Source organism: Poecilia formosa, unplaced genomic scaffold (assembly GCF_000485575.1).
Source record: "Poecilia formosa unplaced genomic scaffold, Poecilia_formosa-5.1.2 Scaffold428, whole genome shotgun sequence".
Taxonomy (NCBI): Eukaryota; Metazoa; Chordata; class Actinopteri; order Cyprinodontiformes; family Poeciliidae; genus Poecilia; species Poecilia formosa.
In genome coordinates this window covers 41,438-55,707 of record NW_006800367.1, presented here as the reverse complement: position 1 = coordinate 55,707, position 14,270 = coordinate 41,438, and the positions used below count along the sequence as shown (strand labels likewise).

Below are 14,270 nucleotides of genomic sequence, written 5' to 3'. Positions count from 1 at the left end.
TAAATACCATTTCAAAAAATATCCCTTGCTGCACACTGTCAGAATATGACAGTGACTTGCAGACAAATGCCTAGCTAACATTACTGGTTGTTATAAAGTGCAATACAATTATTTCTTAATACAAGTGGAATAATAACTGGAGCTGAACAAAATTATTCTGATCAAATATTTGTCTGGCAGAAGTTCAGACAGACTGCCACTGTTATTCAGAATGCATCACTTAATGCATAGTTTTAGGCACATGAGGCACATTTTTACTTAATGAGCATTCTAAATTATTTCTAACCAGATACTCTGACTTATGGTTGTTTGCAAGAAGCTTATTAATAAATAAATAGATTTAACACCAGTTTTTAGTTGTCTAAAACGTAACTTAACTCAGCTGGTGAATGTTGATTCCTGCTCCCCATTCCCCACTTACCTAGCTGTCCCACCCCACCCATTTTTATGGTGAAAATTTTAACACAAAAACAACTTACCTAATTTTCTTGGTAAATATTTCATCTGCTTCTTTCTCTTTGGTAAAATAGGAACTTCTTTCTCTGGTGGCTGGTCCTTATCATCCTCCACACTCGTAGCATGTCTTCATTAGCCAACTTTGTCCCTCCCACCATGTGCACTTAGGCTAGCCTGGGTCTTCATGTGGCTAAAGTTGCCAAAGCAAAGAACACAAGCATTGTGTCACAACAGCCAAGTTGCTAAATAATGCACATGAAGGATAACTTTGACTAACATATCAGCTTTTAATTTGCTAGATTAAAATTGGAGGGAAAAAACAATTTGCCTGTCCTTAAAATATGTTTAATATTAAGGGCTAACATTACAGTAATGGAGTTTAATAACTTTAGCTAACATTAACTTAAAGCAAGGTAGGATTGGCTTGAATTGCTCATAGTTAACATTACAGAGAAAGAGAACATAGTCAATGTTATTTTCTCAAAGAAAATGTAAAGTTAATAAGACACACGCCTGTTCGTGCACTGCTTGCCTCTCACTGGTGGAGATGGTGTATTGCACTACTTAACCCTTGTGTTTAGAAATGGGGTACAACCGACCCCACACACGTAAAACTTTTATCATTTGCCACAGTTCTCTACGTTTGCCTCAGTCCTTGCACACACAAGGGTTAAAACAGCCTTAAATAATGTTTCAAATGCTAAGTTCATAAGTGCTTTGTAGACATCTTGCTGTAAAACTTTAGGATCGATTAAATTAAGAAAATTAAGACTAAACAACATGGGAGAGCTATATAATATTACTACATAAAGCTAATTTTTAAAGTGTAATCGGTAATGCTTTTATAACAAATTTATGTCAGATCATGATTTCTTGGTTAATGACAAGTTGNTAAGACAATGCATAAACTTACACCAGAAACTGCAGAACAACGGAGACATACATTCATTTACCTGACATAAATGGAAAGAAGGAAAGAAAGAAAAGCAAAGACGTGCAAAGACATCTTTGGAGAGTTGCAAGAGCAAATCTGATTTGTTACTTCTGTGTAGAAAGTTTTATCTTCTTTTCTTTAATTTATTCAAACAAGGCGTATCTTTGCTCATCCAACAACAAAACTGTACCTCATTAGCTGCATCAACTCCAGAGGAATAAAGTCTAATCTTCTTACAGTCTCTCCAGCCCGCATGACCTCCAAATGCGCCAGTCAAAGCTCCCCGGGCAACACATGCCGCGCGTAACAAAATAAAAGTTCCCCCTCTACATTCCAATGTACACCCAACATAAAAACCAATAAAATTACTACTGCCACCTTCAACAAAAAAAAACAACAAAAATAAAAAACAAGAGGCAGTTGTCCTGACAGCAACCACAGCCATGTTTATGACAGTCTCATGACAGTCTTATTCACCCCTCTTCAAATAAAGGTACCATTATTTTTTTATTTGCCATTTTTCTGTACTCTTTAAAATACAAATGCTTTCTCTGTTTAATTGCTCTATTGTTCTTTTTTGTAGGCTTCTGTAAAGTGCAGTGGTCCAGTGAATGGGAATGTTCTGTCGTTGATCCTCACTGTTCTTAGGAAGGAGAAATGTCAGTTTGTCTGCAGTAATACTGGAATACTGTGAGATTGAATTAAAACAATACTCTGACCTTGGTGGAACAGTTTTCACATTTCCTCTAAAGTGTACCTATCGTTTTATTGTGCTAATTTTCATAATTTTGTTGTTTGTAAACTTTGAATGTATTGACAGTTTGTACAATTGTCTTATTGTATAATGGCTCTTGAAAAAATGTTGGTAACACTTTAATTGATGGAGTGTGCATAAGACTGATATACTGTCATAAACATGACATAACTCCTGTTAGGAACCATGCCAACAGTGTCATGAAGTATCATTCAGTAAATAATGACAATTTTAATGAAAATTTGCTTTAAAAGTTGGATAATAGGTTTTATGTTATGTTTATGACTGTGTAATGTCAGTCTTATGCACACCCCATCAAATAAAGTGTTACCAAAATGGTAATATATTTAAAGCACAGTGTAATTATATTTTTTATTCTTTAAAGTAATAACTTTCGTGTTTTTTTTGCCACACTTAAATTTTCATGTTCATTGTGTTCACTTTTGACGTGTAAACTGATAATTTATGTAAAGCTCATAAAGTTGTGAGTAAAATTGGACAATGTTAAAATGTCGGTAATTAAACAAAATATTTGAATTACCTTGAACAGCTTGTGTAATTAATCTTTCCATGTAATTGTAGCTTAAAACAATGTAAGTACTGCAATGTAGTTATACATGTAATGTACAAAATAGGAAAGTAGGAATAAAGAAGACTTATTAGTAATTAAAATTGTACTTTATTAGCAATAGCAGTAAATCAAAAATAAAACTGAAAGTGTAATTTAAATACATTACTAATATATTAGTAGTATATTAAAAGTACTGTATATTTTAATATAATTCTATGACAGAATTAATACACTCAAAATATCCTAATCAAGCTCTTGGATACTACATAAAAAAAGTATACTTAAAGTATACTAAGTACAACTTGAAGTTGTTCCAAAAAAGTACGTTGAAGTATACTAAGTACAAAAAAAGTTGTTCCAAAATAGTACAGTTTAAGTACATAAATAAAAGTATGTTAAAATTTAATATACTAAAGGTATACTAAAGTGTCCTGCTGATGACTCGGTTTTGACCCCAATTTCAGCTGACCTACAGATGTCCTTGTGACTCTAAAATGCTGTTTTACAGATGAGTTCTTGGATGATGCAGTAACGTCAGGTTGCAAGTAAAAACATTTGGGGGTGACAGTGGTAGGAATTTGCCTTAGTGGGTTGCCGGTTGGATTCCTGCTCTGCTCACCTTTGGCAGACCCCACACCTGCTGGTGTTGGCCAGAAGGGTTAGAAATGTGAAGTAGCAGCCTTGCTTCTATCGTGGCTTGGCTACAATCCAGTAGTTTACCATCATCAGCATATGAATGTGGCCTTTGAGGCCTCAATTTGATATAAAGGGCATTATCATAGGCATAGGAACCGGGGTGGGATGTGCCCGCCCACCCAATATACGAGACAAGTGCATTTGTCCCACCCAATAATTTCACTGCAGTTGCAAAAATATTTGACATCTTGCGCTCAAGTGCTTTTATTTTGAAGGCACAACCCAGCGCCTTCAACACAGCGCTTCTTCCTTCCTCCCCTTCACCCTCCCTCCTCTGAATGGCTTAGAGTGTTTGAGAGGCAGGAGGCAACAGTGAAAGTCAGAAACTCCGTATGAATGGGTTAACATGGTCTGTCGGGAATTGTGAAATGAATATCGCTTGTTTATAACATCTTTTTGTCAGTTTACATTCATATATAGCAACCAGATCTTTTTGGTTAAGTCGTTTTAATTCTGGAATAATCACAGATCTAATATTTTACTGCTGACTTTGTCTAAAAGTTAGCTACTCTAGCAACAATGTTTTATTTCATCACAATGAGACAGACACAGCAGTAAAATTAGCCTTGTAAAACTACTTGTTGTTTAAAAAGTAATGTCAGTGTGAGCAATGGCTACACAACTCGACCGTTTAACATGTGTATTATACTATATTACTATATTTAACTTTACAATATTTTTTTTCATTATTTCTATAAGGGTAATTTTTAGGAGATATGAAAAGAAAAGGGCTTGTGGAAGGGTTTTAAAATTAACTAGAAAATTCCTGCAGAAATTTTAAAGGGCCTGCCGAAATGTGCCCATCACTTTAAACCCAGCGTTTCAGATTTGCCCTGAGAAATAGATCAATGCAGGTCTGACATATTTAACCCGCCACTAGAGCGCAGTGACTGAAGGTATTGTAAGATATATCATAGTGATATAGATGAACTGAGTCACCATTAAAATGCAATGTTAAACACCAAGTCAGTGACGTTTAGTCCGAGACCGACGACTATAAGCTTCGAATCATTTTGAATCATGGTTCAAAATAAGTTAGTAATTCTTTATATCTAAAAAAAAAATAAAAAAAATACAATTTTCATACTAAGGATTTTAATTTACACTCAAATATTCAGAGAAGTAATAATTTTATGTAAGCAAAACATGAATAGTCACAGGAAATATGTATTCTTTCCACAATGCATTGTGAGATCTGATTCAGAGCGCTGTGAGACTACTCATTGCCTCTGTCTAGGACAGTGGTTCTTAACCTGGGTTCGATCGAACCCCAGGGGTTCTATGAGTCGGTCTCAGGGGTTCGGCGGAGCCTCTGCCGCGGAGGTAAAGACACACTGTGTAAAGTCGTGATGACGCCCCGTTTTGCCATCACTTGCTCCAGAGGATCACGTTACATTGCTGAGCCACTCAGTGCTGCGGGAAGGAGTTCCACTCTCAGCATGGATTTGAACTTGTGTCTTTAATAACTTCAGTAAAGCTCACCGTTTTTACCATATTCTATAGTCTAAATCTGCTCCTTAGTCACATCTTTTCGGGGTTGGTACTGCCTCTAGTGGCGTGGGGGAGGTAATACAACTAATATAATCAGATTAATAAATCAGAATACCGCAAATTATTTTCTGTGTCGGGAAGTGGGGTGGGGGGGAGGCCGGTGAATGCGCATATGAAAGTGGGGGGTTCGGTACCTCAAAAAGGGTTAAGAGCCACTGGTCTAGGACCTGTTGCTATGGTAATGAATTATCTGCACCTGGGCTGGCTCTCTCTGTCAGACAGGATGCTGGTTTCTATACTTGTGAGACAGCCAGCGTCTGTCTCCAGGACCCTGACAAAAAACCATAAGCCCTAGGAAAATTTTGAAAACATTTTACGGGAGCAGGCATGTGTATCTATGTCATGACCAACTTTGAGATCAATAGGCCAATATTTGTGCCTGTGAGGGGGACTTAAAAAGAGTTTTGGAGTCAGACCTCCACTGTCCTGTGTGTGTGTTTCAGAGAGAAAGATTCCTATCTCTGTCAGACACTCAGCCTCGTTTTTTTTTGCTCTTTTTTCTCAATTTATGTTGTCATTTTATCTCAGAATCCCACTAATAGCTCCCTTCTCGGCATCGAGCCGCACAATTTGATACCACTTTTGTGGGGGTACACGCAGCAGTACGAGCCGCATTAACGGTAATGGAAGAAAAATAAAGATATAAAGAGACATTCTATTGGGTGTAGATGCAATGCATGGAGGCAGTGACTGACTTGCATTGCTATGGGCAGGCCCCAATGAGTGAAAACTTTTTCTATAAGACATGGATTACGCAGTAAATAGAGTTGAGATGTATAATAATATTTACATCTGCAGATCAGTTGTTAAAATTGTGTTTGATACAAACATACAGTTTTATTGTTAGTTAGTTCACATTGTGATACTGTGTATTACTGTAGTGTTTGTTGTAAATCTATGAATGCCATGCAGGGACATCATGATGCAGAGAGTCAAAGTGGGGGAGAAACAGGAGCACACAAAAATGGAAAGTGAGACTGAGTTATTAGTGAGAAGCTAAGATATCTCTTAGATGTGAAAAGTATCATTTTTATTTACTCTTGTAGGGCAAACCGTTGCACTAATTTACAGATTTGTTCAAGAAGAACAAAACTTGTTTTTTAGATTTTATTTTTGTTGGTCAAACTACTGTATTGATTTTAAACTGAATCCAGTTTTACTAGCTGTTTTTTTATTTAGGGTTTTAGAAAAAGGCAGAACCAGTTCCATTGCCAGTCAACTTATATCAGTGCATTTTTGACCAATAATCAAATGTATTTTGGTCAATAAAATGTATCAGAATCTGGTAGCAACCCCATGTGTGCTGCCAGATTGTTTAGCTTGCTAGTTGTGAGGCAAACTATAAAGTAAGTGTACAGTCCTAGAATGACAGTCACTATGCTTGATCAAAGACTCAAGCCATTGTGTTCCAGATTAAATGGAAAAAGATGTTTTTTGGGGCAGTTTGCAACCTTGAAATCAAGGTTGCAAACTGCCCCACACATGTATGTGTGGTGTAGTTAATTTAATACCAGGTGTATCGTTACTTTGAAAAAGTAACTTGGTTTCTCAACTAGAATCCATTAAATAGAAAATGTGCTGATCTGTTCCCTCCATTGTTTACTTTTGTGTTGCTGGTGTTATGCGAGACATAACTGCCCAAGGAAAAAGAGGAAAGCAACAATATATGTTTTTACTAAATAAAATTAGACTTATTTAATTGTCATTGCACAAAGACACATAAGTGAAATTGGTAATGAAATGTCATTGCTTGGCCACTGGAGCACACACAAAAAACACAAGTGTGCCTGTAATATAAAATGACAAATTCTAAAATTACAAACACAGTACCTTAGATACATAACTTTAATCTGATTACTGGATTTTAAGTAATATGTTTGATTACTCGTTAGAAGGGATCAGATTATTGTTTATGGCATTTCTGCTCAAGCTATTTACGGATCTGTCAGGTTTCCAATATGTGTCACCCCCAATCATAAACTCGTTCCTACGCCCTTGGGCATTATATAAAATAACAATAGTTTATTATTTTTAAAGCAAGCTTTGATCATTGACCATCCAGTTGGTATGAAGTACTGTCATCTTTAATTTATTCCTGAATGAATACTGTTGTTGAATATTATTATTCAAGTGTAGATGAGTGCAATATAAGATTATCATTTTTGGCATGTCAAAAAATCCCTGAAATGATTCAGTTTACTAAAGATTTTTGAATGTTTATTTCCACAGAGAGTCACAGCTGGGTTTAAAAGGACAATACCTGAACTGACAGACAGAAACCTCGACAACAACCCCTCCTCCAACAACAATCTTGCCGGTGATTTTTCTACGCTTGCATACCCACAGAATTTGATTGCCATGGAGATTAATCCCTCATGTACAGCAACAGACCTAGAGACAGATATCTGTTTTAGCTGTGGCAATCAGGAGTCACAGGAACTCCCAGACCTAAAGGTTCCAAAGGTGGAAACAGTGGCAGAAAACAGAAATGAGAAAAGAGATGAATGTGACTACCTTTATTTTAAAACTGAAGAGGAGAAGGAAAGAGAAGTACAGTATGACAGTGAACGAGAGGAGGAAGAAAATGGTGGGAGAGTAGAAACTGAAGAAGATGAAAGAAGAGGGGAAGTGGAAGGACAGGATGATGGAGGAGTAGACCTAGAAGGAGATATTCAACAAGGAAGAAACATAGTTGAGCACAGAGGAAGAGTAGAGAGGGAAGATACAAAAAAAGAAGAATCAAAAAATTATAATCTGGGGAACAGAGAAATAGAAGGGGCGGATGAAGGTAGAGAAGACACGGATAAAGTAAATATATGGATAACAGGAATTCTGGGGGAAATTAAGCGAGATGCTTCATCAGATCAGATTTTTGTTAATGAAAATCCACAAAGTTTATTGTCTGAGCCCTCAGTTATCACTTCAGATCCACCAGAATCCACACTACAGGAGGCCTGGAGACATGACTTAGACAACAGAGATAATCTCAGTGAAAGCCACCTCAGTGACTCCCTCAAAGCAGAGCTGGCTGTTGTGTACTCAGAAAGTGATTTTGGGGAGGACCAATGGCTAGCCTTAGCTCGCTGTGATGAGACTGACCATTTAAAAGAAAACAGAGATTATGCTGATGACACATACATTGCACAGAGCATGAAGGATGATGAAGTGGAAGAAGTACAAACTGAAGTGCTGAAGTTGGAAGAAAGAGTGGTGGATAAGCAAAATGAGAAGAAGAGTAAAGTCATGGAGAACAGTGAAGAACTGACTAAGTCAAGAAGAGATATTTTCCTGCGTTCTCCTTCGGTGAGCTCCACAGCCAGCTCAACTGACCCTGAAAGTAGGGTATGTTTCACATCACCCATATATTTTCTACCTGCCTTGTCCCCTGCTGTTTAATGTCCCAAAGAGTCAGAAGCTAAAGTTGAGACCAGATGTTGGCAAAGATGAAAGCAAAACAAACTAACATTTCTGCTGCACATTTTTGCTGGTTGATTGACACCAAATTTGTTTGATTTTGAACATGTGAGTGGGGGGGTTTGTTGGCCTCTGATGATGTCTGGAAACTTTTTACTTAGTATCTTTAAAATGATAGTGGTGCAAATAAAAAATTTTGCTGCACAAACCAGCACAAACAGCACAACATTTGACATCAATTTTGTTACATTTGAAGAAGGGGCAGGGGAAGCTTCACTCAGGTTGCACTGATTCATGCTGCACTGCTCAGTTTAAATGAGCTGTTAGCTCCATACTAAGTGCTTCCAGACAAGCATGATTGAATGCAGTGATTTTGTTTAGTTTAGCAGTGTATTTACACTATCAAATTCTATTAAATTAAGTTTATTTATATAGCACTAATTTACAACATATCTCATATTGAGGCATTTTGCAAAAAAAGATCAAACAGTAATTAACTCAGTTAATTATCCAAATTAGTTCAAAAAGTTTCTGACTAAGAAACCCAGCAGATTGCATTAACTTCTGGCATTCACAAATTTAAATGTCAAAACAAAAGCAGAAAAACAGTGAAATAATTGCTTCAGTGTTTGCCCTCATTGTTAATTAGACTTTACTGATGTTACCACCAAATAAATAATTCTTATAACAATAAAAATTCTATTGCCCATCACTATAGAACAGGTATTTAACTATCTGAAGTGTCTTTTGATCACAAACTAAGAGTGCTGTGCAGCCTTTTTGGAAAAATCTCTGCAGTTTTAAATAAAACAGTAGTGTACAAACTTCAAAGCGCCTCACAGATAGTCAGTGGGACTAGAACATGCAGGAAATGTATTATTCTCTATTTTGTAGGCTGAAATAACTGAACTTTAAATCATAATGAAAAGAATATTTATTGTGCTTTGTTTGAGCAATTTTTGCTGTAATATAAATTAATCACACTTAATCTGATGAAACACATATTAACATATTATTTAAGCTTACAGTTGTCTGACTTGTGGGCTTTTGTGTTGCCCAGTGATGAACTGGCAACCTGTCCAAGGGGTACATTGCCTCTGATTCTATGACTGTTGGAGATAGGTACCAGTGATTTAAACCTTCACCATCTTCTTTAACTTGAGTAAGAACATATTTTCTTAGTTTGCAAAGCCTTGATCACTTATCAGTAATATCAGCTTTGTTTTAAAATATTCCTAAACCCACATCCAGGTATAGTTAATCTTTTAATCTTGGTACTGTCTTGAAATCTTCATTCACATGTTTTATTTTTTTTATTATTATTTATCAGATTCCTTTAGATTTCTATGTGCAACAGGAGACCCTCAGTGAGAATGTCTCTACTGAGCATGTGGACTTTTTGGTTGCTCGCCAGCAGTGGAAGAAGATGGAGGAGGAGGTCAAAGGTCTGTCTATCCCCAAACCAGGACTGGGAGCTAAGAGGAGCTTCAAAGGCACCCATTCTTCTTTGTACCCCCCAACTCGATGTCCCCGTCTCAAACACAGGTAAGACAATGCCAAGCCATTGTTTCAGGGTATTGTTTGGAGAAAAGCAAATGCCATATTAGCACAAACTTCAACCAACCTTAAAGCAGCAGTACATAGCATTTATAAAAAATTGTTTGTTTTTTTTGTTGTTTTTTTTACATAAAACTATCACAATGTCATGACAGTGTAATATGAGACAGATAATGTGTGAAAAAAAATCAAACTCTTCTGCCTTCTCCCTATAGTCCTGCTGTCATGTGAACAACAAACAGAAACAACCAGTCAGAGTCTGGAGGATGGTCTTAGCGCTTTTAATAAACCTTGTGTACACGCTACTCACAACCTCCCCGTTTCTCTCTGGTACGTTACAGCACTACGGGGCATTTTGTAGAAAAAAAAAAGTATGGTAAATTACAGGTAGCTGTTGTTGCCAGAATTTTACCATAAAAAATTACAGTACAACACACAAGGAAATGTAGTTTGTCAGCATTTCAATATGAAAAGAAAATAAGTCCAAATTAAAGCTCCGTGGAGCCTCAAGCGGCCCTCGCAGCCAGCCACTGCTCACGCTTGCGCGCCCGTCCACCAGGCGATACGCTTTGATGCCTTCTGCAGAGCTCCCTGGCGATGCACCAAAAATCTGGAGCAGATTTTGCCATGTAGCGAGGAGATACAGCTGTTTGATTAACCTAGGGGGCGTAGTGGAGTCAAATTACAATTAAACTCTATTGGGCTCCTTAGAGGTTCACAAGTGTCAATCATAAAAAGTCTGGTGCAATTCGGATGATGTGTGTGTGAATAAGAGACGATCGTATGCGTATGGCGAGGGACTTCCATTTGGCCACACCCCCACGGGTCAGTAGGCATTGACATGTCATTTTATGTCAGTCTGCACAGGATTAAACCCCTATGAATTATAGAGTAAAAGTAAGACATACAGTAGAAAAACAGACAAGTTCCTCTCGGAAGTGGGCGGGGCTAAGGTGATGTCATCAATTTACCACCTAACTGTGATGAGTACTGGTCAGTAGTGAGACATAGGAAGTCTGATGCAGCTGTGACCTCGTATGTGGAAGTTATGTAACTTTAATGTTTTATGGCGAATAGTCAAAGTTTGGGACTTAGCCACGCACACATGGTTTGACATGCAAAAATTCCTGTGATAACTTTTGACCTTTAATGTCTCAACTCTCTGCTGACTGAGTTTGAAGTCTGTATCTCGAAAGCTGTAGGAGGAGTTCGATCAGATGCGATGTTTATGAAAAACAGGAAATATCTGCTTTGATCCAAAATAGCTGACTTCCTGTTGGGTTTGGACCATGGCTCCAAGAGACTTTTTTGTAGGTCCTGACATGATACACATGTGTACCAAGTTTCATATTTCTAGGTTAAAGCATGGCTTGGGGCTGATCATTTAAAAAATTGTAGGGGGCGATGTAGAGAAATTAGGCCACGCCCATCAACGACTGTTATGGATTCCTGTTCGGGGATGGATAGGGATGCATCTTAGTGAGTTTGGTGCAACTGGGCTGAAACATGTGGAATCTAGAGCCAAACGTATGGCGGTGGCGTGACCTCTGCTTCGCCGCGCTGCCATGGCCACGCCCTCTACTGAAAACTCTTGGCTCTTTAAAGCAAGTGAGACCAACTTGTTATCTGTCATCCAACACAGAATCATCTTCATTAGATCGAGCGAGCCAGAGATGGAGCTTTCCAAGGAAAAAAAGGCACTTCCTGTTCTGAGGGGGCGGGGCTTAAATCACGTCAGACTCTGACAACATAGGATCGTAGGGGATCCAACCAGGATCAGTCATGTCAAGTTTGGTGCAGCTCGGCTCAAAATTGTGGAATCTAAAGCCAAACATATGGCGACGGCGTTACAGGTCACTTCGCCACGCCCACCAGCTCCATCAAAATCAAACAGGGTTAATCCACATTACACCAACATGTTTTCTGTCTATGGACACAGTTTCATGTTGATTATGTCAAAGGGGTTAGGAAGGAACCGTTCAGAGTAAAACATGACACTTCCTGATGTGTCAGGAAGTGTCACAGCACTTCCTGACACAATACCCAAGACCATTGGGTATTGTAGGGGACCCGATGATGATCAATCACTGAAAGTTTGGTGCCTCTGTGAGTTTTTGTGTAAGAGTTATAACAGTTTTGTGTTTCATGGCGATTTGGTGAACTTTGACCCCAGGAAACCCCCCTTTAGGAGGCTCGAAAATGCAAACCTTTGATAATTTTGAATCGGCCATGCCTTATGAACAATCTGACCGAGTTTGAAGCCGATCGATGGAAATCCCTAGGAGGAGTTTGAACAAATGCGACGGTTGTAAACGGCCAAAATCGGAACTTTAATCCAAAATGGCTGACTTCCTGTGATACTTGCACTATGACATTAATTGTAAATTCTGAGTGTCTTGGGGCGCTCTATAAGTATACCAAATTTCAAGTCTCTACAATAAAGTAAGTGAATAAGAAAGGGTCTTTTGAAAGTTGCGAGGTGGCGCCGTTGAGCCGTTTCTTTTGCGATGTATCCGTCAACCTTAAAATATGTAAATTTTACACGGGCTCTATGCGCCCACCAAGGTTGGTGAGTTTTTGAATATGATAAAGCCCCCAAAAAGCCAATTCATTCGGCACAGGGAAAATAATAAACAGCAAGATTACAATAGGCCTTTGCAGCGCTTAGCTGCTCAGGCCTAATTAAAAAACTATGAGTAATCCACTTAAGGAAACAAATTCTATTTCAAATTCTGTTTAAAAAATCAGCAAAAAAATAAAAAATAAAAGTTTCCTGTCCAGTTTCCTCACAGTATTACTGAGATTTGAAAAAACTAGCATATGTGTCCTTATAAGAGATAACTTATTGTAGAAGAAAAAACATAATAAAAGGATTCTTGCTCTGGGTTGAGAGTAACAAGTCACGTAGTCCAGGCTTTGCTCAGGAGGGTGTGCAACACGGACATGGTCTTTTCAGTCACAGGTTGACATTGAGACTCAAATGTTGTCAATTGGGTGTTTACCGCAAGATACTCTCTGCATTTGGAAAACAGAAACAAAGCAAAAGTTAGAATGATGCACTGCATGAACATCATATAAATGAAACATTCGTTTAAATGTTTGTTACACCTTTGTTGACTTGCACACATAACTGAAAATTCAGTCAGAAATGACTAAATTCATTTCTAAACCTTTGTTTGCTTAGAACTGATGACACCTGTCAATAGACAGGTGTCATCCTCCTTGCAATCAGACAAAAAAACACAAACAAAAAACATCAGATAAAGACCTGTTTCAGGGAATTTTCTGTTTTCATCCTTCCATTCTCCCTTTTAGGAAATTTTTTACTTTTTGACATCTGATTCAGGATAGATGATACGAGACAAACTCAATGCAGAAAGATTCTGGTCTAATACCATTGTCCAAAAACAGAAAAAATCCCAGAAAATTCTAAAACAAAAGGGCTGATCACTTGTTTAGATTTGAGCTCTATATCTTGTTATAATTCCATGTTCATGATGGAACATCAAAACATGTTTGCGACATCCTCGGATGCTTGAGCACCTGCCCCTTTGCTCCTTGCCCCCAGGTTCCCTTTTGGTCAAATTTTAATATTTTTTTTTTGTATTATTATTTCCTAAGCCCTCTTCTGACACATAATAACATGTACTAAAATTATTAGTTTTTTTGTTGGGTATTTTTTGTACAACATAGTAAGTCTGTCACCTTGTTACCTTTGACGTTTTGCCCGTGACACATGACGCATTGCCTCTCGCACACTGAGATAAGGCGACTAACTGCGGAGCTCAACGTAGCATGTTCCAGATTACAGAATTTGGTGAATTAAAAAAAAAGCGTTTTTGGTGAATAGTGGAGTAGACTTGCTACTTGTCAGATGACGGAAAACGTTGAAGTATCGTTTCTGCTTCAGCACGGAGTAGTGGTTTAAGCAGAGAGATAATGAAATACAACAGACACTGACAGGCCTCTGCATCTGCCTGTCACTGGAGAACTACTGAGCGGGAGGAGACAGCAAGGTGAGGAAAAACTGTTCTTATCTATCGATTCAGTATTTTTATCATACAGACATTAGGCTCTTGTTGTTGTGCTATTAGCTAGCTGCTAGCTAACGACTTTGCTAGCAAAGCAAGATAACTAAAAAGTTTCTTCCCTGTACGTTAATGATAGCAGTCATTCTTCAGTATTGCTTATGCAATACGGGGCACATCGCCCATCCAAAACCTCCAAAACCTATCATCTCCATAATGGATATATGTCTTCTAATTTCCTTTGCCGCATAACAGTGTTGTGGTACTCGAAGTTGGTCTTGGTCTTAAGACCGGTCTTAAGACCATTTT

General features: G+C 38.0%; 1 protein-coding gene across 3 annotated transcripts; it reads left to right on the top strand.

The window, feature by feature from the left end:
- Positions 1-5,611: 5,611 nt before the first annotated feature.
- On the top strand, positions 5,612-10,399 carry LOC103155440 (neurofilament medium polypeptide-like). Of its 3 annotated transcripts, none has more exons than XM_016663555.1 (3): positions 5,612-8,304; positions 9,794-9,921; positions 10,149-10,399. In XM_016663555.1, the coding sequence occupies exons 1-3, from the start codon at positions 7,321-7,323 to the stop codon at positions 10,162-10,164; spliced, it is 1,128 nt and encodes a 375-aa protein (XP_016519041.1). In that variant the 5' UTR covers positions 5,612-7,320; the 3' UTR covers positions 10,165-10,399. The 3 variants fall into 3 exon arrangements, with proteins under 3 accessions (XP_016519041.1, XP_016519040.1, XP_016519039.1); XM_016663554.1 differs by having other exon boundaries at positions 5,613-8,304; positions 9,791-9,921; positions 10,149-10,396; XM_016663553.1 differs by having other exon boundaries at positions 5,618-8,304; positions 9,707-9,921; positions 10,149-10,179.
- Positions 10,400-14,270: the final 3,871 nt, after the last annotated feature.